The 23,680-nt window shown below is 42.1% G+C and overlaps 3 protein-coding genes across 3 annotated transcripts; all 3 read right to left on the bottom strand.

Annotated features, from left to right (window-relative positions):
• Nucleotides 1-1,086: 1,086 nt before the first annotated feature.
• LOC106940716 (transmembrane protein 182-like) lies at nucleotides 1,087-6,728 on the bottom strand. The gene is made up of 5 exons (XM_015023528.1): nucleotides 6,430-6,728; nucleotides 5,036-5,132; nucleotides 4,823-4,936; nucleotides 4,620-4,757; nucleotides 1,087-2,600 (listed from the first exon to the last, which is right to left on the bottom strand). Exons 1-5 carry the CDS (start codon nucleotides 6,595-6,597, stop codon nucleotides 2,335-2,337), a joined length of 783 nt encoding a protein of 260 aa, XP_014879014.1. The 5' UTR covers nucleotides 6,598-6,728; the 3' UTR covers nucleotides 1,087-2,334.
• A 77-nt stretch (nucleotides 6,729-6,805) lies between these two features.
• Nucleotides 6,806-10,608, bottom strand: LOC106940708 (actin-related protein 3). The gene is made up of 12 exons (XM_015023518.1): nucleotides 10,415-10,608; nucleotides 9,346-9,401; nucleotides 9,133-9,257; nucleotides 8,952-9,062; nucleotides 8,776-8,871; nucleotides 8,424-8,531; nucleotides 8,206-8,349; nucleotides 7,951-8,124; nucleotides 7,783-7,875; nucleotides 7,549-7,674; nucleotides 7,398-7,481; nucleotides 6,806-7,323 (listed from the first exon to the last, which is right to left on the bottom strand). The coding sequence occupies exons 1-12, from the start codon at nucleotides 10,456-10,458 to the stop codon at nucleotides 7,228-7,230; spliced, it is 1,257 nt and encodes a 418-aa protein (XP_014879004.1). The 5' UTR covers nucleotides 10,459-10,608; the 3' UTR covers nucleotides 6,806-7,227.
• A 6,558-nt stretch (nucleotides 10,609-17,166) lies between these two features.
• LOC106940700 (ly6/PLAUR domain-containing protein 1-like) lies at nucleotides 17,167-23,189 on the bottom strand. Its single transcript, XM_015023505.1, has 3 exons — nucleotides 22,939-23,189; nucleotides 19,751-19,882; nucleotides 17,167-17,472 (listed from the first exon to the last, which is right to left on the bottom strand). The coding sequence occupies exons 1-3, from the start codon at nucleotides 22,985-22,987 to the stop codon at nucleotides 17,249-17,251; spliced, it is 405 nt and encodes a 134-aa protein (XP_014878991.1). The 5' UTR covers nucleotides 22,988-23,189; the 3' UTR covers nucleotides 17,167-17,248.
• Between the last annotated feature and the right edge of the window lie 491 nt (nucleotides 23,190-23,680).

Raw genomic sequence — 23,680 nt, 5'->3', positions numbered from 1 at the left:
GCCCAGAGTGACGGGATGTGAGGAGCAGATAGTGGAGCGGAGATTGTGTTGCATGCCCGGTTGACAGCTACAGCAGCGCCTGGCATTCTACTCCATGATCAAATAATGAATCTGCCACGTTCTCAAACATCGATATGACTCCATCTCCTGGTGTTCATTAGAAGGTAAGGACTCGGCGGTGACGGAGGCGTTTACGGGCGGAGAGGGCAAGGGAGCCAACGTGACATGCTCAGGTATAATTATTATCACATAGTTCAAAGCGGATATTGGGAAGCAAAGGGACGGATAAGAACAGGAGCGTCAGACATGAAGGAATATTGAAATACTCACTGATGCGAAGTGTCTTTTGTCACTTTATCATTTCAGGGTCTCACTTCTGTTTGCCTTTTCCAATTATAAAGGTGTGACTGCTACATCCCCCAGCCCCCTTCTCCTCATATCATGTTAAACACGCTGAACTTCAGGAATAAAGAATCATTTTCTTTCTGTTCTTCAGGAACTGAAATAATTATCACTTAGAGATGTGGAAGCCTTTGCAGGCCTAATCTGATGTGAGCGGTGCAACTTTGCATTTCGCAGTAATGTTGATGGACATCGTTGGGATGCGGTGGCCAAACTGAACCAACACTGCCCTCTACTGGCTGGCCAACGGCTTGCACACCTCTGAAGTGTCCCTGCTGTCAGAAAATGGATTATGACAGTCTAATTTATTGCAATATCCATCTCTGTGACCCGGAGTTTCAACCTGACGTGGAGACGACAGGCAGCCGCGGTCACAGTCAATCTACTCAGCCCCTGAAAACCGTTCGGCTGCGACGCCAACCAAGGACTCCTCGCCACGTTTTTGTCAAAACTGATTCATCAGGGGTAATACAAGCAGAGCGAGAGAGCTGGAGGACTAATCACTATGGGATGTGGTAAATAAATTAGAAAAATAATCCGTAGTAACCAACGATCAATGAAGACTTCCATTTCTGTGTTTGACCGTTTGATTTTTACCTGAATCCTGACAGATGGTTGGAGGAGAAACTGCTTCTCGGTTTAATGTGATTTTATTGGATCAAAACAGGAACAGAACAAAATGAAACTATTTCTCTGGGCTCTCAAGCAGATTAGAGGAGAACCAAGCAGAAGGAGCTCATCAACTAGCAGGCTGGGTTGAAGGTGGACAGACTAGTTTAAGAGAAATATTGACATTGCTGTTTGAACTCATTTCAAAACCAAAAGTTATTACAGGAAATGTCTTTAAATAATTTCCTGTTTAGTTTTGTTGCTCTGTCATCCTCAACGTTATATTAACTTCCTGTTCTACTGCGACCTCCATTTCTGACGTTCTCTGTTTTGGTATTTTGAGTCATTCTGGTTTTGGATGATGATCTGAGTAGCGACAGGATAGTTTTAAGGTCCCCTTAGTTCTGCTCATCAACTTCCTTTTATTTATTTCCATATCACAAACAGAGGAACATGAGCTTGGAGAGAACAACTGATTATTCAGGTAGCAGCTTTACCAAGTTGTAACACAAATAAAGAGAACAAGAACAAATTCATTTGACAATTACAAGAAAGGTTTCCATAGAAACTGCCAGGAGTGATAGCTGGGTAGAAAACAGCCACTGGTTCTACACTTCGCCTCGTCCTGACAGTCCGGAGTTTTGAATACAGAGAAAAGTTTGCTTGCTGGACTGTTGAAAATTTGGATCTGATTTCATGTTTGACTGAGACATATGCAACGTACCAGCTTGACCGTGAAGGAAGCTACGGGAAATATGTGAACTGTAAACAACCATCCTCCACCCCGCGAAGACTTTTGCCAACTTTCTGGTCGAAAAGGACTGAACGACTTCCTTCACTTCATCCGCTACCCAGCGGATGAAGTGACTTGTAGTTTAAACTCGCTGTTTAAACTACAAGTCTAAAGCGCCGCAGAAGTTCACAAGTTCTCCTTCAGTTTGCTGGTTGGCCAGAAGGAAGATCTACCGAAGGAATTCGGGTCAGACGTTCAGCTACGCTGTTCCACTGGACATCAACAGCAAATCATAAATCAGGTTAGAGATTCAGTTTGGCAAACTAAAGCTGATATTACATTTTGACTGGAATTGTAGTCAGTTTGTGAGGAAAGAACTGAAGTCCAAGTGTTAAACATGGAGGTGTTTGTGTCACAGTCAACCAGAGTCAAAAGCAAACAGCAGCCTATTTCAATTAAACAGATGTAGACTGATATGAAGTAACAACTTCAAGTGTAAAGCAGAAGGCTTCTATTTGAGCTTCCAGGCATTTAGCTGTAGCTGTAATTTCATTTTTGTCCCAAAGAGTTTGTTGAAGAGGACACGCTCATCACAGCTCGGTCTCTGACGGGCCGGGGATGGTTTGGTCTGAGCGGACCCCCTGAACGCCGCGCCCCACCAGGATGAAGAGGAGTCCGGCCAGCAGGCAGAGGAAGCCAGCGGCGGGCGCCAGCAGGAAGGACGGGCCCTGCTGGACACTGAGCTGGTAGGACGGGCAGCCGGAGACGCTGCGCTGATGGGCGGCAAACTGCTCCAGGGTATCCAGCACCTGGACCCACACCAGGTACATCGCCATGACGACCAGCAGGCACATGCCTCAGAAACACAGGAAGACAACGACAATCATCAATAATGGCTTTTAATTCCCCCCCAGCTTCAAAAGAACCAAACAAAACCCAGACAACAGCAAAGCGAAGCGTCGCGACGTGACAGCGCCTTTTGTGTTTCGCAGCCGACAGAAGTCAGACGCGTCGTCGTTTCAGGAAGCTTCGCGTGTTCACAACCCCTGTTCGCAGCCGTCCCTCAGTTCAACGCCGTCTCGTGTCGCGCCTGTCGTGTTTTGTCACCGCGTCGCTTACGAGGCTCGCCGCGTCTGGGCTGGAAACCCGCAGCTGTTCCCGAGGCTCAGCGGGTAATGTTTTCCGCTCCGTCTCAAGAAGAAACAAGCCAGTTTGTACTATTATTAGTTGGAATCGTCGTGTTCAAAGCTGGTTTGTTTTTCTATTAAATGACAAAAAGAGTTGTTTGTGCGCAGACTGACATGAACTTGTTATATGTTTTTTTTGGCTGATCTTTGGCAGATGACGGAGTGGGAAGTTGTCCTTGAAGCGCTTCCACCGGATGCCTCGTTTTTTTTTTTGTTTTCTTTTACACAAAGCCTGCCTTCAAGCTCACTCCTTTAACTTATTTTATCGTCTTCTCCAGCAAATGTTGGGCCCAAAATATAATTGCCGTCTGTCATTTGGTTCCAGATTCGCAGATGATTCAACTGGAGGCGTTTCTGAGGCCTGTCTTTGGCTTCAGCCATTTACTCAAAGCAAACACCGGACACAAAAGGTTTTACGGGATCACATGCTTCTGTTATCACTTGATTATTTTTGGAGAGCAGCGAAATGGAAGCATTTCATCCAAAAGCACAGCATCTAAAAATACATATGGGATTTTTGGGGTCATTTTTCTCTTGGTTTGTTTGTTAGCAGATGAAGAAACTGGAATTTTGTCCTTTAAGAACGAAAGAAAAACTTATTTAACTCTAAAGAAACTTGTAATTAATTCATTTTTATAGGATAGTGTCACTTTTTTAAAAGCCCATCACATTAGCAATATCCTTTAGGAAATAAATTTTACTAAAACTTGACTTTGAATCTTAAGCAAGATATTTAATTTGCTTATATCGGGTCAGTACTTTGGTTTTCTAATTCAGCTCATTCAACTCCGTTCTCTTTTTAAACTCAAGATAGAAATCAAAGCTTGTGCTTGGAATAGTTTTACTCACAATTTTAGCTTTTTTTTATGGACTTTAAACACATTAATTTGGATCTTGAACAAGATACATTATTTTTGGATCATCAGCACAGACATCGGAGCTGTTGGTGAAGCCTCTACTACAGGGGTCCCCAAACTTTTTCCTGCGAGGGCCACATAGCTGTTCCTTTCTGTGGTCGGGGGCCGGTCTTAGTTTTTGCAGTAAAAAAAAACAAAGAAATTCTTGTCGACGGGGGGGGGGAGGAGACGACGACACTTTTGGATAGATTTTTACCCAGAATGCAAATGGAAAAAACCGTGAGTGAAACGGTGACTGACGAGTATATATTCCATTGAGGGAAAGTAAGTTTCACATTTGCTCAAAAGCCCCCTGGTGGTTGAAGAAAAATCCACATATAAACCAGAAAATACAACATATGAAAAAAAACACTGAATGCTCTCTGGTATGAGCAGGCGGGCCGGATCCGGCTTTGTTCAGGGGGCAGGACCAAATGACGTGGCGGGCCGGATCCGGCCCGCGGGCCGTAGTTTGGGGACCCCTGCTCTACTACATGCCATAAAAACACAGAGCATTTCATTTGTTACATTTTATTTTAGTCCCATCCTAAAGCTACATGTGTAGTTTATGTTTGGAGATGATTCCTCTAAAGCTTGAACTTAAAGCCTTTGTCCCAGATATGTTGGTTTTCCAAAAGCCTCCAACGCACCTCGAACTTCAGTTCAGTTTTGTCTAGAAATATTAATTTCTGTTTTCCATGAATGGACCCTTATGTCAGAATATCTCTATTTGATGACTGAAATAAAGAACTTTTTTTGATGATGCATCAGGTGGACACTGCTGATTGTTACCTCCACAGATCTGAAGAGCCCCGCCAGCGCTGTAGAGGCTACGATTGGTCAGAGGAGCAGCACACAGCACCAGGAGTCCACCAACGACGACAGCCGTGACGCCTGAGACAAGGAAGATGCTCCAGAAGGTTCTGAAGACTGAACAAACTGGTGATTTAGTGGGGGATTGTCAGAGTGGGTGCGCTCTGTGTGGTTGTACCAACCGATGGCGGAGGCAGGTTGGTACGGCTCTGAGGGGAAGCCGGTCCAGGCCGGGTGGGGTGCAGGAAACGGGAAGAGGAAGGCAGGCTGGCAGGTCTTTGACTCAGGCCGACTCGCTGAGGAAGGAGAAAAGCAGCTTTAAACTGATATAATGACACTGTTTTATGCTTTTTTTTTATTTTTTTAAATCTACTAAGCATAATGGGGGTTCTCACTAATCCAGAAGTCCAGGACAGAGAAATCAGAGGAGGCAGCGGTGAAAAAACAGCGCCAGAACAGACCCTGGTGGAACATCGTCACCCCGTCCTCAGGCTGACAGAGACAAAAACTTTAATGTCCTGACAGATAAACACCGACTCCTGCTGCACACATAATCACTTTACTGTGGGACATTCCTACCCAACAGGAGCCGCTTAGTAGTTTTCTGTTTCCCAGAAAACTCTGTAGGAAACGTCTACACCCAACCAATAAGATCAGGAAGTCTCATACAGAGTCATGGTGTGACCAGACGCCATATTTGATGAGTAAACTGTCAAAACCAGGACAAATATACAGATTCTCTTCTGCTTCAGTTACATAATAAAAACTGCTTCAGATGAAGACTTCACTCTATATTCAATAAATTAAAATAGACATCTCAATAAATATAGCTTATCAGATTAAAATACCTTTCGAAAATAACCTTTAAGAAGGAAATAAACACATTTCAGTAAACCCATTTCAGTTTTTAAAAATAGTTTTCTATTGTTCTGATGTGATATTCAAATTTTAAATGAGTTTTGAGAAGCTTTAATTTGAAAAATCATAACTCATTGAAATAAAGGCTTTCACACATCTGAATAAACGTATATAATAACTTGACTTTTTAATAATATTCTAATTTAGTGAATGCGTCTGCATGTACCGTAGAACCCTGGTATTAGTGAGTATGGCGGCCCATATTACTCACGTCCGGCGGGGCTTTGAGGCCCCAGCAAGACCCTGTTGACCACCATGAATAGGTGAAATACTTAATACCTCCTCTAAAAACTCTATTTTAATTTTCCAAATACCAAATTTATCTTAATATGCACTAATACCGACAGTGGAAACCGCTTTAGCGCGAGCACATAAGCGAATTTCTACAATCTGAGGGCTCAGCCAATCAGCACCAAGGAAACTAAACGGTGCTCCGTCATTCAGCTTCCTAACCTGCTGAATCATAAATACGTGAATATTCCTAAATTATTTCTCAATTAATTGGAGTGCCATTCCATTTATTTATTTTTTCTAAATAGCTGTTTTTAAGCTTGTGAAATTTTTAACATTTCTTCCTGACGTCAAGAGAACACCCAGCCTGAAGAACTGGTGGGATTTATCAATCTCGATGTTGCAACAGTTGGTTCTTTACGGCTCTCATTAAGAATGTCTTTCCACTATTATGTTGCCACACCTGTAAGTTATAGTTTATTATGTTTAGCCTTTCAAATGTATTTTTATTCTAATTATTTGTCATCTGTTCCAAGAACACAGCAGTGATTCTTTGATTTGATGCAGGTGTTCAGGGTTTACATTGTTTTAGTTTACGTACCTTTGGCTGTAATGGCTCGAAAGAGTTTTCACAGTTTACCTTTAAGGTGTTCCTCTTCCTGTCGCCCTCCTCTCGGGTCCGGCTGCAGGACTCGGCGGCCAGCAGCCAGTACTCCGTCCCGCAGCAGAGCAGCGTGAACAACGCTCCAGATGCTCCGGAGAACAAGGCCAGGAAGAGGAGCACCTTCATCCTGTCTGCAGCAGACATGGCGCCCTCTGCTGGTGTCTATTTGCTCCGTACCTTCAGGTCTTTCAGTTCTAGAGACTTTCACTGTGAATCAGGAGTTTAACGCCCAGGCATGGCGTCGTCCTACAGGAATAGAGCAGTTTTCTGGTTCCTACGGACCAGCCGAGGCAGGAAGAGGTCCGGTTACACTCCAGGAATAGAAGAGCAGGAATAGACAGACACAGTCACAGCTAGAAACACCTGCTTAGCATTTATTACATTTATAAATCCAGATTTTGTACAGAACCAGGCTGTCCAGAATGACAGACAGAGGCAATAGAAACAGTCGTTAATTTATTCATCCAGCTGCTTCCTCCTCTACCTGCTGATCAATGCTAACAAACAAGATGCACACTGCTGAGTATCTGATTATCTTTCAACCAGACAAATAAAAACAAGCTTCAGGCGTTTTTGCAAAGTGTTCCCATGACAACCCAGAGATGCTATGGCCCGTTCAGAGAGAGGGGGATTAATGACCACCCTGTGAAGAGAAGTGAAACATTTAACCAGAACTTCTGGTTCCTGTGATGTTCAGGAAGTCTGTTTGGTCCGTCTCGCTGCGTTCCAATCCGTCACTGTGTTGTACAAACACTTCTTCTGGTCCGTCCTGAACTAGGACATGACCCCAAACACGGGGTTGTGGCGGCAGATGCTCGGCCCGATCTCCTCGTAGTCCTTCTTGGTGTGGCACACCTGGTAGAACTCGGGCTGTAGAGACAAACCTCAGGTTAGCTCTCCTGACAATTAGATGCCAACAATGTTGAGAGGAGGGGAATACTCACGGTGGACGCCAGCATGGACCCTCCGAACCACACGGCGTACCTCTGCATGTGATGGGTGACGACCTGGACGTCAATGGGCTTCGGCTGTGACCCAAACAGACCCGTGTCATTAAAACGTACATAGTAAGAGAATGAAACGCTGACGGCTTACCTTCAGCTTCCCGCCGCTGAGTTCCTCACTGATCTTCAGCCGGGCGTCCACCGTTCTCTTCAGGTCCCTCTGCAGGCGCCGGCCAAAGTCCCTGAACATGGTGGAGCCTCCGGACAGAACCACGTTCTGCAGGACAAACAACGCATGAATCAACACCGTCTGTTTGGGTCTAGTGGTGTCTATGGTGGTCCACCGTGGTCTATGGTTGTCTAAAAGGGTCTGAACTGTCTCTACCTTGTAGAGAGGACGTCGGACGTCGATGGGGCAGTTCTGGATGACCTCGTCAACCACCTCCGAGATGGGCTGAGTGAAGTCTGGGTTGGCGAACTGGATCAAAGAGAGAACTCTGTTAACTCATTGTTTCGGGCCAGAGAGCTCCATCCGGATGTATTCTGGAGGCACCTCTGGGTGGAAGAAGATCTCTGGCCCCAGGAAGCGCTCGTAGCCCACGTCGATGGTAAACTCCTTCTTAGTGATGGCGTTGACACCTGTGTACTGCTTGATCCACTTGGAGCCATCTGTGTCGTACTTGCTGAACTCCTTGACCAGGTCGGGGCAGACATAGCTGAACCGCTCCTATTGGGAGAACAGGTCAAACATTTTCACATTGCTGTGCTGCCCTCTGGTGGTTGAGCAGATGAACAGAGAGGTACGGACCTTAACAGCTTTGGCCGTCTCCAGCGACTGCTCCGGGGGAATGCCCACCTCCCTCTCCCTCAGCAGCTGCTGGGTGAAGTAGGTGATGTCTCGACCGGCGATGGGGATGTGCTTAATGCAGCTGCCAATCACGTAGCCTTCAGCCTGGGGGAAGGTGACACCAATGTGGCTGAGGCACACAGGAAGGAGGTGGTAGAAAGAAAGGAAGTGACACCTACCACCGGGATGACGTGCGTCACACCATCTCCACTGTCGATCACAGTTCCCGTCAGCGTCCGCTCGCCAACCTGCCGGGACGTCCAGGAGGCGGCCAGCGCCAGGACAGCCTGCACCAAGGGGTTAACCAGTACTGGGTTATTAACCAAACACCAGGATTATTAATACACACAATGGTTTTATTAACCAACACAAGGTTACCAACGAACACACTGGTGTTATTAATACACACAGAGAAATAAGTAACTTTTTAATAGAGGAACTGAGAGTCAGAGCTTCCTGGAGGAACTTCCTCTTCCTCTCTGAGAACCAGACCAGATCTAAAGTCAGACGGGTCTGAGGTGTTGGTCGTACCTGGACGGCGATGTAGAGACCCGGGACGTTGAAGGATTCGAACATGATCTCAGCCGTGTACTCCCTGTTCTCAGGAGTGTTGAGCGGCGGCTCTGTCTGCACACAGAACCAGAACTCATCATTAGCACGAATGTTCCCGTTCCGTCCTCCAGTCACCTCCGTCTTTCGGTCCGTACCAGCAGGAAGTAGTGGTCCTCCGGCTCCGCCCGCAGGTACTTGAAGATGACCTGCTCCATGAAGCGCTCCATCAGGTCCCAGTCCTCCACAATGCCGTGACGGATGGGCCACTGCGAGAGAAAGAGGCGTCAACACCACAGCTGACCCCTGGCCCTGACTGCTGCTTCAGCGCCGACTCACCTTTGTTGCGTACGAAGGTTTGTCGATGGCTTCGTCTCCGATGTAGAAGTCCAGATCGTCAACGCCCTTCATCATCCTGCGCTGCGCCTGGTCTCCCACCTTAGCAGACTCTTTGATCGCAATACCTGCAGCAGAAACCAGCAGACTGTCAGCAGGATGACATCATCATCATCATCATCATCAGAGCAGAGAGATGTGGCTTCCTGTTCTCACATGACGGGATGATGAACTGTGGCTCTGTGTTTCCTGCATATCCAAGCTTTGTGTACCTGGAGAAGATCCAAACAACAGAACTTTCAATAAGAGTTCAAGTTTGGTTGCTTGGAAAAATGCTCAATAGATCTGTTCACTACAGGACAACTCAAACATAGATTTGGATTAGAAAATATCAGAAAATAAAGTGAATTAAAAAAGACTAAATATTTACAACTAAAATAATTAAAGTTAATAAATGAAATTGCAATACAAGTAAAAATTTGTATTGTAAAGTTAATTTTAGTTTATTTTTTAAAAAGGTATAAAACAAATGTAAAAAAAATACATTCAATAAGTGCTCAAATAAATTAAATCATAAGCTAAAAAAATAATAACTATAAAATTCAACACATAATTTAAACATAAAATTTAAAAAAGTGCAATAAAAAAATTAACAGTAAAAATCTAATTCATAAAACAAAGCAATGGATAAAGTGAAAAGCTAATTACTAAATGCAATACATGTACTGAAAAATGTATGTATAGCAGATAAGAAATATTAATATACAACCACAATAAGTCACAGAAAAACCTAGAAGGAAAACTAAAATAAACAAATAATAAACGATGTAAAAACAACCTGGCAATCATTGAAACTTGATAAAATATAAATTACATCAGTATAATAAATAGAAAGTTTTCACAATGTAAACTAAATGTACTTTATAATAATAATAAAAATGATGATGATAATGATAATAAATTGTGTTGCTGCCTGGAGGTCAGCCAGGTCTGGGTGTGATCAGCCCAGGTAGGAACTGCTGTCTGAGGGGTGGACTCTCCAGGAAGTGGCTTTAGCTCCAGCAGCTAGCAGCGGCTAATCACCACTTCCAGCCCCTCAAACGGACCGAACCGAGCCGCTGGACGGTTAGGGCCGCTTCCTAGGGTCCACCAACTCCATGCAGGCCGGCTGGATGGAGCTTACCGGGGGAGAGGGACGCGGCGGAACCCCGGACAGCGGCTTCCAGGGCGTTAGCTGGAAGTTTGACAGGGGCTTCAATAGAATCAAGCGGGCAGCCTTACTCACCCGGTACCGCAGTCAACAACACAAGCCGGGAGCCGACCTGCCATGGTTCCGCTCCGCTTCACGACCCAAACGCGAAGATACCGACCCCAAGGAGAGGCTAGGAGGGGCTGGAGAGGCGAGTTTCGACCGCAGCAGCCTGAATGAAGAGCCGCCGAGTCGGAAACACTTCCGGATTCCGTGGCAGCAGCTTCTAATGCAAAGTCAGCAGCTCGATGGTGGAAACAGCGCCCTCAGCTGGACCGAGCTGGCACTGCAACCAGCATGTATCAAGGCTTTAGGAAAGTTACAGTATTTCAAATACATGATTCTGGAACATTTGATAACGCATAAAATATAGTTTGACACAAAAGTTAACATATTTTGTAAAAATATTTAAATCCTTCTCAATGTTCTCTGAATATTTTTCTTCAGATTAATATTCAAAACTACTTTTTTTGTCCAAAAGTAAAGTTAAATATTGTTGTCTCACCACCTGCAGCTGATCTGGCTCATAAAATGCCATAAAGGAAAAATGGTATGTATTCCTATGTGGGCCGCGAATTTGATTAAAAACAAACTACTCGTAGTGTAAAAATGTGTTTATTATAACTATCACTTTGAGATTTATGAATGGCAGCCATATTAGATTTTGAGGTAACCTTTCTGAAAGAATCCTTTCATTTTTCAAGTTGGAATTTTCGACTTCATGAGGCGTTCCTGTCATTTTCTGGACTTAAAACTCAGAAACTCCACCAACCTCGACTAGACCACAGTGTTATTTAAAACCGTATGAGTGGTGATCAAATTCACAAGAATTCAACAAATATGCAGCCAGTTTATTAAAACTTTTTTCAATGTGTGCCTTTCTCAGTCAGACATGTCTGACATCAAAGGTGCAAAAGTCTGGAAATAGTTTACTACTGTGTAAATTTAAAGTCACAAAAACCCTAACATTTTTTTTTAAAGGAATCAGTAGAATATTAAGAATAAAAACACTAGAAAATTCCTGAAGAAATTTCACCAGGGTCTGCCAAAGTGTGCCCGTCAGCTTGGACCCAGCATTCTGATGCAAAAAATTAGCATCAATGCAAAAGAAAGCTGCAATGTACTCTATAGCATGTGGAGAGTCTCAAGCATGTTGAATAACATGGACTTATCCCATTCTGTATGTTCGAATTAGTGTATAAGCTAAAATTAGCCAAAGTGCTAATGTTAGCCTAAATGCTGGCAGTAGCATGTGCAACATCACTAACATGTTGTTTTAATTTGACTTGCTCCATTCAGTGTACTAAACATGTCTAATAAATAAGGAAATTAGTTAATAGCTAACTTTAGGTAAAGGCCTAATGCTAATGCACTAGTGGGAGGCAGTGTGTAACAGTGGTTTGGTAACACCAATTATTTAATCACCAATAGAGCAATTGCATGATGTAAAAATGGTCAAGGCTTTTATTATGAAATTTTTATTAAGCTTCATTTTAAATGGCCACACTGATCCAATGTGTAACAGTGGGTGGGTTAAACCAGTTGTATACTAGCCCTCTGTTTTAACTGAGTGTTTGCCATAGTTAGAACTACAGAGACGGACATGTGTTTGTAGTCTGAATCAGCAGCTGTGGCCTGTGTTCTGTTGCTATGGTAATTAATCCTCTCTGCCAACTGTCAGCTGTGAGAGAGAGACACAGGGGGAGACATAATTCCATCTTTTTGAGTCAGCAAGTTTCACTAAAAAAAAGCAGTCCGAACAACTCCTTCCTGTTCGGGAACCGTGATACGTATTCGAAAACCGTTTGAAGCATATGAGAGGGCTATTTGTCGTCTCCGATAGTCCCGCGATTCATATCTCTACCTAACTCAAAGTAATAACAGCGATGAGAGAAGAATGGTGTGCGCTGAGCTCTGAAATTTGTCAGAAATGTGTGGAAAACACTTGAGAGCGTCAGATTACCCTGTCCCATGACTTTGCTCTAAAGCACCTTGAAAGAAAATAGTAAGCCCTAGGGAAATTTCGAAAACATTTTACGGGAGCAGGCATGCGTATCAATGTCATGACTGACTTTGATACCGATAGAGCGATACCTGTAGGCGTGGCGGCAATTCAAAAATTATTTTGGGGTCAGAAATCCACTCTTTTTCTCACTCTATTGGAGCGGCAGTTGGTTTCAGTTACACTCTAATTTTACGGAAAATTGAAAACTTTGGGTCGCTTGGAGACAAGCTGTGGACAAACCGTAATTCATATTGATGTACCGTCTTCACTTTAGAAGAGATCACGGACGTATCTCCAAACTGAAATTTATATGGCATTTCTACGTCAATGAATGACGATTCTTCAAAAATAGGGTATTTTAAGGATTGTTTTTTTTCCCTCGTTCCATTGACTTTAATGGGATTTTGGGGGGTCGTTCTTCACGAATTACGTCGCCATGGTAACCCCAATCCCAATAAAAATAAAATAAAAATAAAATAAAATAAAAAGCTCCCTTCTCCAGATCGAGCCGCATGTTTTGATACCACTTTTGTGGGGGTGGACGCAGCGGTACGAGCCGCATACGGTGATGGAATAAAAATAAATAAAGAAATAAATAAAGAAACGTTCTATTAGGTGTAGAACAATAGGTGCCTGCCATGCATTATAGGCAGTGACTGCTCTGTCCTATGTAATGCTATGGGCAGGCCCCAATTAATGTAATACAGGGGATTTAAAGAGTTTCTTTCAGTGTTTATGTATAAATAGATAGTATCTATAAAATTACATCTCGACATTTGTCATTATTTTTGTTGCAATGATGTGGGATAATTTTCCCAGCTAAAATTCCTGTTAACTAGATTTCAGGCTTGAGTGAAGGGATTTTATTGCTGGCTCCTGTTTCCACCAGCAGGTGGCAGTAATGCACCAGATGAAGAAGTAGATTAACTGTGGACTTTTGGTACAGTCAGTGTGTTTTTATGAAAGTCTACATGCAAACATTATTTTTTATTGTATATTAAAAGTATGGAAGGTTGGAATAAACTGAATAAAACACTTCAGTTCCACCCAGATTTAGTTTTCATCATTAAACATCAACTCACCTTGTCTCTCATGACTCCACATCAAAACATTTCCACCTCCGATCAGCTGACTCACTGTCTGGGTAAGGAGGGGTAAAAAATAAATGAGCAGGTGAATGCTTTTGAACATCAGGATGTTGTCCACCAGAGGGCAGCAGAGCTCCCATCATGTCTAAAACGAGGAATCCCCCGCCCCCCCAAGAGTTTAAATCAATTAATCTACTAAACAAACCGAATGAGAATAGATTCTAAAAACATTTACTGAAATACAAAAACAACATTATGAGTAGCAGGTTTTTGTATTTTTCCACAGAATTTTTGCAGGTCAGGTGCTTGTAAATTATCCCTCCTTGGAGTTACTTTGACTAGGCCGGTGATGGAGCTGCTTTAACTAGAACGCCATTTCCCCCATTTACCAAAGTAAGGTTAGTGTTTGAGCCCCTAAATCCAGCCTGGAGCCTAATCCAGCTAAACGAGTTTCTAATTCCTCCAGAGCTGGCCTTGCAGCGGGGGTGGCGGCGGTGGAGGCGGTGGCGGCCCCAACGATTCACAGGAAGTGAGGGCCGCTTCCTCCAGCAGGACGATGGAGGGGTAATTGACTCCCTGGAGGTTTTTGATCCTCGCCCACACACAAACAAATAATTCGGCCCTCTTTCCGCCACAGCCTGGCCTGCTGGGTATACAGAGGTCCCTCATCAGCTGAAGTATGACCGCTGTCAGGGCCTGGCTCGACGGCCATTAGAACCAGGCAGAGGAGGGTCTTATTATTTTTAATAATCTGCTGCTTTTGCTGCTTCTTAGCCCCTGGAGAGCTGCAGTCGGCACTTTCCCGCTGTGATCATCAGCCGTCCTTCGTGTTCAGGCCTAATGATGCTCAGTCATCCAGTCGGCAGGACGCCCTCCACACAGCCAGCCGCTAACTACCGCCTGCATTATTTAGCCATAGCTAAACCATCATGCTGTTCACGCTGTTCTAAGTTCTTCAGTGGTTTGGTAAACGAAACATGTTATTCCAATAGGAGGTTCTGTTGTGTGTCCATCATCAGGGCTGTAATTACAGGCAGCGGTCAGTCATCAAGCCTGAACCAGACATGCTGGGAAACAAAATGATTTCAAATTCAAAAAGTACTTTACTGATCCTGAAGAGAAATTAAATGTTGTTGTAACTCATTAGTTTAGATTCTTTTAAGAGTTATTGAAGACGGTGATGGCTGTAGGGAGGAAAGATCTCCTGTAGCAGTCTATACTGCACTGAATCTGAAGAAGCCTCCGACTGAAGACAGTTTGTTTTCTCGAGATGGTCTCATGAAGAGAATGGTCAGGTTTGTCCATAGTTTCTTTTTATTTTACTTTGGATCATTTCCAGAGGTTCCACAGTCATCCCCAGAACAGAACTAGTCCTCTGTATCAGGTTGTTGAGTCATTTTAGGTCACTGGCTCTGATGCTGCTACCCCAACAGATGACGGCAGAAGAGATGATGCTCTCAACAACAGCCTTAGAGAAGTTAGGTTACCTGTAATCTATGTAGATCTTCTCCAAGTCTAAGAAGGTGGGAAGGTGTTTCCAACGTGGAAGAACCGAAACGGCAGGAATCAGAGCTGGTGAAGCCAGAGAGACCAGGAAGGAAGAAATGGTGATTGATAGATTAAATGTCTTGGTTCCCAACAGATTGATTGTTCTGTTTCTGTCTGGGTGTGTTTTCATTTTACATTTCAGTAGGGCTGCAAAATTTATGAAAAACAAAAAATATACCAAGAGAATGTCGAGTGACTCCAGAACCCTGTTCCAGTGAACACACCATTTTAAGCCGTTCCAGGCTGTGGGACAGCGAGAGAGAGCAAGACTTTCAGTAGATAAAAGGGAAGAATCAATAAGGTACAGGAAAGTTTCTCATTTTGGACCTTTTAACCTCCGTCTGTTATGAAACATCTGGAAATGTTTTTACTTTTTTCTAGTGTCAGAGTAAAGGTCTACAGGAGACCGTTGTCCTCTGATGCTAACTGCGCTAATTACCAGGATAAGACTACAAGGCTGGTGAATGGAGTGGTATGAATTTAATCAAAGTCAGAATGTTTTCCAGTCATTGAACACAACTACAGTCATTGGTGTTGAAGTTGTTACTGATTGAGACCGCTACAGCTGGACTGCACTGAATCCACCGTCTATATGTATTCTCCTTGATGGGTTGGTGTCTGTTAGATTCCATCTAATTCAATGTTTTACTTTCTTGTGAAATCAAAGTTTTAGTCGTATATTTCCTTTGTGTGTGTTGGAACCATGTTAGCTGTAATCAGCCATCTTGGAATTGCTTCAAATACCCAAAGCTCCACCTCCATTTCACTCAAATATTGCGAATTAAGTTGATCACACAAGACGCTACTTTCTTAATCAAGAACATTCAAATATCAAGTTTATCTCAAATGTTACAGAGGATGATAAATACAATAAATGGGTTGAAAAAGAATCAGCATGAAGAAATGCCAGGACGTTCTGCCGATTTGCCACAAACACGATTTAAGAGCTGATTTTTCTGCAACATTTATTGAAACCACATATCAGCAGAATACAGCGTTACTCTTCACAGAAGACTCTTTAGGAGAAGCCATGGACGTCCCTCCTCTACCATAACTAGAGCACTGTAAAAACAGACTGTCGAATCAGCCTCAAATAAATAAATAAATAACATCTGACACTTTATTGTCCACGGCGCGTTGAGCACAAACACATTCAAACCCTGCAGAGTGAGGTGGAAATGAAGGCATTGAGGAAATAATGACAAAGATTGAAAATGCTTATTTTTTAAAATTGTTCCTCTTGAATTTGATATTTTTAAAGTTTAAGGAGTCCAGAGAACATTCAATTTGAAGCTGTGAGGCGCATTTCTTGTTTTTCACTCGTTGTAATGCTGTGCTGTTGTTAAAATAATAATAATAATAATAATAATAATAATAATAATAATAATAATAATAATAATAATTCATGTCTTAGACATCTAAATGCCCCACAAATTTTTCTTTTTAAATTATTTTTAAAGAATTAACTCGATTATGTGACTGTAGATTAATAGACAGCAACTTAAACAGATGCATTTTGGTTCCTTTATACTTCCTGCAATGAAAGAAGAATAAAATATCACCTGGCAGTGGGTAAATATACATACGTAAATATAAATAAAGTGTAATTCTGAGAAATAACAACGACTATATTAACACAAAGTGAACTCCACAGGCCGTTTCAAACCATCAGAGCATAAAATAAAAGCCTGAAATTATCCAAAGTTTATGCCGATTACACTCCATTTCACGAAAAGCGACACCGGCGACTGGCGAACCAGAGTCCAAACCTGTTCACCGGTCAGACCCTGGGACTGGAACAGAACGTCAGCATTCAGATTTGAAAACAATCACAAGCTAACTTCGTTCCACCCTGGATGGACAGTCCCAGGTATATAAAACAAGCCCGTACCACCACCCTGCCACCGCCGTGCTTTTCTTCTTACCTCCTGAAGCAGAAACAGCGGCTGGGTTTCTAGGGATCAAAGCTTTTAGCCACTTTTTCTTTAGATATCTGATTCAAAAGCTGGTAGCACTAACATGATTGTGGATCCAACAGGCCCCGAGCATCACCCCGTCACCACCGTGCTTCACAGGAGCTGATGCAGTGATTTATATACTTAATAATTAACACAAAATGACCAAGGAGATACATTAGGCTCCATTTATTTTTTTTGCTCTCGTGAGCAACAAACCAGAAAAAGAGTTACGTCTACCCTGCGTGGTTCTACGCGACAGTCAGAGGCCCGTCTACGTCAGGTGGAGCAGCATGGGCGGTGTGAGGAAGAGCAGGGCCCGCCTGCTGGAGGCGGCGGCCGACAGGACAGGCCGCTTCTTCTTGACGCCGTTGCAGAGCGGCGTGCTGCAGCAGCTGATGCACACTGAGTTGAGCCGGCCGGTGCAGAACTGCTGGTAGCCGGAGGAGGTGATGAGGCAGGCCGACGACGACGCGCATGACTTCCTGTAGTGGGTTCCTGCAGGAGGGAGACGACTTTACTGCCTCCTGAACAGAAACATTTCCTCTAATGTAATCAGATTACTCAGGTTGCTTTGCTTTGTTCTGGCACGCCGCAGCAGTTTATTGCTCTGTTTGACTTATGGAGACATCGATCCTCCAGCTGATCTTATTAACTGATATTTATCTGTGGGCTCTATATTTCTGCTTAAAGAAAAACGGCAGACAGCCTGGCCGTTATCAGGTCCAACTTTTCCATATTAGCAACATCTGTTATGTTACAGCAGGCGGGCTGCGTTAGCTGCACCAACAGCAATAATTGTCAACTTGTTTTTGCAATAAATAAACAGAATGACCAGCTAAGCAGCCCTGTAGAGAATACGGTCTAAACAAAGCCCAAGTCATGATTTAATAACATCTGATCATGTTTTTTTGGTTAATCTAGTTTTAGACATAAAAGTCATGGAAAGACACCTAAATGAAATATTTACCCAAACATTTTTATCATATTCTTCTGTTATCTGAAATACATTTATTTGGATTTGCTTTTAAATAAAGTTCCAAAAAGCAAAAAAATATGTTGTGAAGTCTCACTGGTTATTTTTAACAACTCAACTTTTCTAACAGCTAAAATACTTAAATGTGGCCAAAAGCTAAAAGTTCATGTTGATACAGCAGCAAATCATCTGCAAAGAAATGTACAGATTCTCATTAACCCCTTTTAGCAGAAGCATCAGGACTTGTTCTTTACACCTAATGTTAATTTATCAAATAAGCCCTATATGTGGTACTCTCAAAAGAATAACAAAGCTAAGGTAATGTGAAAACTATTTCCAGTGCTAAACCTTTAATCATGGAGACAGCTCAACTAGATTTTGTTTCAGAAATGTGACAATCAGACTGGTTGAAATTAGCCTATTTTTTATGCTTTTTACACTACATTTAGACAGATATAACTACTTTAAAAGCCCATCAGTGCATTAAATTGTGAGGTTTCAGCATTTGTTTGAGCTAAAGTTGAACATTTTACACCAGCAGGGAAAAGCTCAGTTTTCAATAACTACATTTTCTACCTAGAGCTGACTTCAACATTCTCATTTAAGATAAATTCGAACACTATCAGGCAGGTAAGACATAACACAACCTTTCACCGCTTTGTGCTAAATTAGAGTTTTGTAAATCTATAATTATGGCTTGGGAAGTTAATGGTTCCCAAGCAGCTCTGAAAGTATCCGATAAAGCTAACTATGTTTGAATTTATGAACAGTTTGTCTCATTTGAAACCTCACATACACATGCTATTGAACAACTTACATTTTTTAGCATGTTCCTTTAGCATTTCAACAAATTCAGCTGGTTTCATAATGCTAAATCAATATTTAGCTGAATTAGCTTAAGGGCTAAGCTAGCTAGTAGAGTCCATAATGTAAGACTGTCTCCTTGTTTTTTTCTTTTTGTTGTTGGGTTGGTTTATTTTTTTAGCTAAAAGTCTCTCAGCATTTGAAATACAGTATTAAAAGCCTTGTTATTCATTTTCTTTGGTTTGATTTTTAACTTTGAACCACTGGAAGCTAATGCTAGCCTATTCCATATAAAATGGCAGATTTTCAGATGTTTTATGACAGTCTTTACAAGCGCTGAGAAAGATATCACAGCGAGAAATGATACATGTATTTATCCAGTTGAAAGATTGAACTGACTGGTATTTGTTGCCTGCAAAGGCTTCTACTGCTGTAAAGCTGTGAGGACACACATCAGCTTTCTTTGAAGCTCCGCGGAGAGAAATAACAGATAACAATGTCGGTTCCAGCGAAAATCACAGGAGATTGTGTTGACCTCCTGGAGGGGCCAGGTAAGTCAGACATGAGGAATGTATCTGAGACGGGAAGAAAGGAGAGAGGTGGCGGCTGGCTTCTTTAGGGAAATAATTTCTGTCTTTTCATGTTACCTTTTAAAAAAAAAACTCAAGGCGCGAATACGACGCAGATGTAATGAGGTGTTTATCTTTGTTTGGCTTCGCGCAATCAAAAAAAATAAATGTCATAACAGCAGAAAATGTCTCCCTGGTTCTCAGGCTTCAGAGGAAACCGAGTTTGGAGGTCGTGTAAGTTGCCATGCTGACTCATGTTCCCACATGATCAGCCGGAACAAGATAGCAGCTCTAATTGGACACTTTGCCATTTGCATCCTCAGCTCTGAATAGAAGAAAACACAAATTAAATCTCCAGAGAGGAGGGATTAGCACCCTAGCCATGTTGTTTTATGGGGGGGGTTTAAGTTAGTAAGTGGTGTCGTACCGTCAGGTTTGACCAGCACCTCCTTCTGGCACATGTCCTGGACGTTGACTGTGCAGTTAACGATGAACTCGGGAGTGGAGCAGTCGTAGTTGACACCCTCACACTGGTAGCACTGGATCTGGAGGCCGTCACCTGTCACACACAAACAGGAAGCGGACAGGAAGCAGAGAGGAAGCAGACCTGAATCTCACAGATATTATGGAAAGGGCACTAAATCCACCTTCACACTAACTTTAATGTATCTTTCTATAAAAATTCTAGCCAATAACTTCAATAAAAGCTGACAGCCAAACAGTTTGTAGCATTGACTTCTACTTCTCCAGCTTAAACTCTTCATTGTTTTTTTGTTTGCTTTTTGAATTTTGTCCACTTTTAAATCTTAAATGTGCCTTTTAAATTAAATAGAACAAGAATTGCTTGTTCCATTCAAGATTATTACTTGTATTTATTTTATTCTTTGGGGTTGAAATCTGCTCAGAATTTCCTGTTTTGATGTTTCCGAGTCAAAGGTATTTATAGATTATTTATAGATTTTTATATGCCAATCAGATTTGTAAATTAATATTTATTGGATGGAAGAAAGAAAAAAAAACAGTTTTCTCACAAACTTATGATGACTAAGCAGAAAAATAGACTTTTCTTGCTAAATCTGCTTTTCAGAAGGATCATTGTGACAGTGCAAAAAAAATATTCACACAATAAGCATTTTTAACTGTCACAACAACCCTTCTGTTATTCTTTCACATTATGGAAAAAAAAATAGCTGCAGATACATAAAAGCATCACTCCTTCATCCTTATTTTATTTTCTTTTTAAACGTTATATTTTGAGATGCTGAGGATTAAAAAAACAAAACCAGATTCCTCATTTGAGCCACAATTATGTAAACCTGATTCTGACTCTTAAGGGATTCAATTGTTAGAAAATTCATTCAAAAATGTGTTTTTGTGTCAGGGGGACCGAATGGCATTTATTAAAAATGAAGAAATGTTGTAAAATATAATGTTTCTATGGTGATCTTTAGAAGACTGCTAGGCGTTGAAGGAAAAGAGCTGGGTGTTTGTCATAGATAATAATAACATAGCATATATATTTATAAAGATTCGAATATAAATCCAAAGGTTAGTTGGCGTATAATGAAATGTTTTGATTAGCATTTATGAGAAATGCAATAATAAGAAGAATTGATGTTTTATAAAAGTTGTAAAGAGAGTTTTAAAACTATTTGGGGGTTTTTCCTGGTCAGTGAAGGCACCATGTCAGCTAATTCATAATAATTGGCTGCATAATTAATCTGTTTATGATTAATTATGCAGCAGCTTCAACAAAAGAAACAAAAAGGATTCTTCATGAAACGTAAAATATGACAAACGACTCCCCATCATTCCATTACACAGCAACAGAGGCTTCTACAGCAACGCTGTAATAAAGACTGCTACAGGAGATCCTTCTGCCTCGACACGACAACATTTTCATTTGCAATATTGATTATTTAATCTCGCTCACTGGGACGCATCTCGTCTGCTTTTTTGCTTCTTCATCACATCAATAAGCTGCAGCTCATCACATCATTCAGCAGGAAAAAACTAAAGATGGCCACCATGGCCTTTGGGAGAAATGAAGGAGATCTGAAACACGAGGCAGAAATATAAGCAAAGTCTCATGTTTCTCTCATTACAAACCAAGATGGGTTCAATACCGACAACCTGACCTTCCTCTTCACCAGACTGTCTTAGAAAAACAGAGTCTTCGGTCAGAGGCTTCTTCAAATTTGCTGCAACACAGACTGCAAGAGATCCTTTCTGTCCATTAAACAATTCCCCTTTGGGGTCAGAACAGTGTTTTTTTTAAATTGCATAACAATATTTCTAATAAAATTCTAAACAAACAAAATCATTCAGGATTCCACTTTAACTCCACATTTTCCCCAAATATTTAAAATGAACCATAACTTAAATTTTATCTATATACAGATAAATGAATATATAAAGTGTTATGGTAGCAATTACAGCTCTGAATTTAAATATTATCAGATCAGGTTGAATGAAGATGAAAAAAAAAATCAGAACCGGAATCAACTAAATGAAAAATCTGCATCGTTTCCTTCCACAGTGAATAAATCGACTCATTTTACAGTTTAATTTTCATCTGTTTCTGATCAAAACGACTATTTTTTTACCTTCTTATTTTTTCTTAGTGTTTAGTTGGACTTCCGCACAGAGCCCAGGTTTTGCACATAGCTGGGCTCAAACGCAGGTACAAACGCATCTATTTTTTAAGCTGCTGCTGTTTTTTCCAGCCTGCGCTTGGAAACAAATTTGCACCTGGAGCCACAGAAAAGCGCACATTTCCAGAGAACACCGCGGCGGCGGCTCTGAGGAAACGCGTTTGATTAAAGGAGCATTTACAGAACAAAACGGATAAAATAACATAAAATAAAATAAAAAATAAACCATCATCTGTGGCTTCTGCCCTCTTCTTTTCCAGGCTTTTAACTCCACCAGCTGAGCTTTTCTTATTGCCCTGGAAACCTCCCCGTTGGGTCGGCTCTGCACACTGAACCTGCAGAAAGGGCAAGGCGGCTGCAGGAGGAAACCTGGCGCCTCGGAAAACACATTTCAGCCGCAATCTGGGAAAAATAAAATAAACTCAACAACTCTGGAGATGAAATCCCGCCGCAGACGGAATCATGTCACGTTAAGCTCAGCTGACGGGTTCAGTTAGTGCTGTTTAATCACAGCAGCGGGGAGCCACAAGACATTAGTGGAAACTCAGCAGGAGCTGAAATCCAGCTCGATTCATCACAACCATTCGCTAAGAAGAAACCGCTAAAAAAATGTTTTTCTTAAATCTGCGCAAATGTGGAGAAATGTGTAAATTCAGAGAGAGAAAAAAACAAAGGACACTTTTGCAACTTTTCCACACACAAGTTGAGCATTTAAATCCAAGCAACAACAAAAAATTAAAATCAATTTTCAGAATCAGCAGAGAATGGATTAGTGCGCACGATCTTGCGCCAAAGCGCACTTTTTCTTCTTCTTTTTTTTTTTTTTTGCTATATTTTCCACTAAAGTGTATTTACCGCGCGCTTAAAATCAAACGGTTTCCCCAGCATTTCAGATGCAGCTTGTTGTGTGTGTGTGTGTGTGTGAGCGCGTTCCTTCTCCTGTTGCGTCCAGCTGACCCACCTGCGTCCAGGAAGAGTCCCAGTAAAGTGGCGAAAACGAGCAGCCGCATCCTCTGCCTGCAGCCCGGAGGAGAACCATGAGAGCGGGAGGGAATCAGCGGCAGGAGCAGGGGTCGGTCCGCCGGCTCATCCTCTCCCCCTCTGGGGCAGATGGAGGGATGATGGAGGGATGAGGTGGAGGAGGGAGGGACGGAGTTCCGCACAGGTTGTTGCGCTCAGAGCGACTGGAGAGGAAGAAGCTGGAGCACAGCAGCATCCAGCGCACCACGTGACCACGTTCCTCTCTCCCTTCACACAAAGATCACATTATCCTAATTATTAGAAATCTGTTTTATTTTTCACTAAAGTATCAGCTTTTAATCTGGAGGTAAATTCTGTCTTGATTCATTTGCTAAATGTTGCCGGAAAGAAAAGTCTTGAAAGTTTTTATTTGATCTAATCTGGTGCCACTTTTTTTTTTTTTTTTTTTTAAAGAAGTGGGACTCTATTGGGAGGTCATGAGCACTCAGTGTCTTACCCGCAGTATGACTGGATCACAGACAGATGTTGAGATCGGATCTTGAGGTTTCCGACTTTTTCAGTTGATTTTGCCGCCATTTTCTGGGTACAACTCACCAACTCCAGCTTTAAAACAACCAATATGGCCGATGAATCGCACCATTATTCAGAACGTCTATGAGATCTAGTTGTATTAAACCTAACAGAACCAGATTAGCTGCCTTACAGTGCTGTACAGGTTTATG

Source organism: Poecilia latipinna, unplaced genomic scaffold (genome assembly GCF_001443285.1).
Source record: "Poecilia latipinna isolate Pla-1442-1.1 unplaced genomic scaffold, P_latipinna-1.0 Scaffold88, whole genome shotgun sequence".
In the NCBI taxonomy this organism is placed as follows: domain Eukaryota; kingdom Metazoa; phylum Chordata; class Actinopteri; order Cyprinodontiformes; family Poeciliidae; genus Poecilia; species Poecilia latipinna.
Note: the sequence above shows the minus strand (reverse complement) of the source record. Positions and strands in the feature narration are given on the sequence as shown.

What these genes read in the sequence shown, in the direction of transcription:
- LOC106940716 (XM_015023528.1), bottom strand. Translation starts at nt 6,597, where the DNA reads ATGTCTGCTGCAGACAGGATGAAGGTGCTCCTCTTCCTGGCCTTGTTC. An exon ending in GGAAGAGGAACACCTTAAAG is followed by an intron (nt 5,133 to 6,429) that starts GTAAACTGTGAA and finishes TGTCTCTGTCAG; the next exon opens with CCTGAGGACGGGGTGACGAT. An exon ending in TGTCCTGGACTTCTGGATTA is followed by an intron (nt 4,937 to 5,035) that starts GTGAGAACCCCC and finishes CTCCTTCCTCAG; the next exon opens with CGAGTCGGCCTGAGTCAAAG.
- LOC106940708 (XM_015023518.1), bottom strand. Translation starts at nt 10,458, where the DNA reads ATGGCAGGTCGGCTCCCGGCTTGTGTTGTTGACTGCGGTACCGG. An exon ending in GTTGTTGACTGCGGTACCGG is followed by an intron (nt 9,402 to 10,414) that starts GTGAGTAAGGCT and finishes GATCTTCTCCAG; the next exon opens with GTACACAAAGCTTGGATATG. An exon ending in AGGACCACTACTTCCTGCTG is followed by an intron (nt 8,872 to 8,951) that starts GTACGGACCGAA and finishes TTCTGTGTGCAG; the next exon opens with ACAGAGCCGCCGCTCAACAC.
- LOC106940700 (XM_015023505.1), bottom strand. Translation starts at nt 22,987, where the DNA reads ATGCGGCTGCTCGTTTTCGCCACTTTACTGGGACTCTTCCTGGACGCA. An exon ending in GGGACTCTTCCTGGACGCAG is followed by an intron (nt 19,883 to 22,938) that starts GTGGGTCAGCTG and finishes TGTGTGTGACAG; the next exon opens with GTGACGGCCTCCAGATCCAG. An exon ending in GGTGCTGGTCAAACCTGACG is followed by an intron (nt 17,473 to 19,750) that starts GTACGACACCAC and finishes TCCCTCCTGCAG; the next exon opens with GAACCCACTACAGGAAGTCA.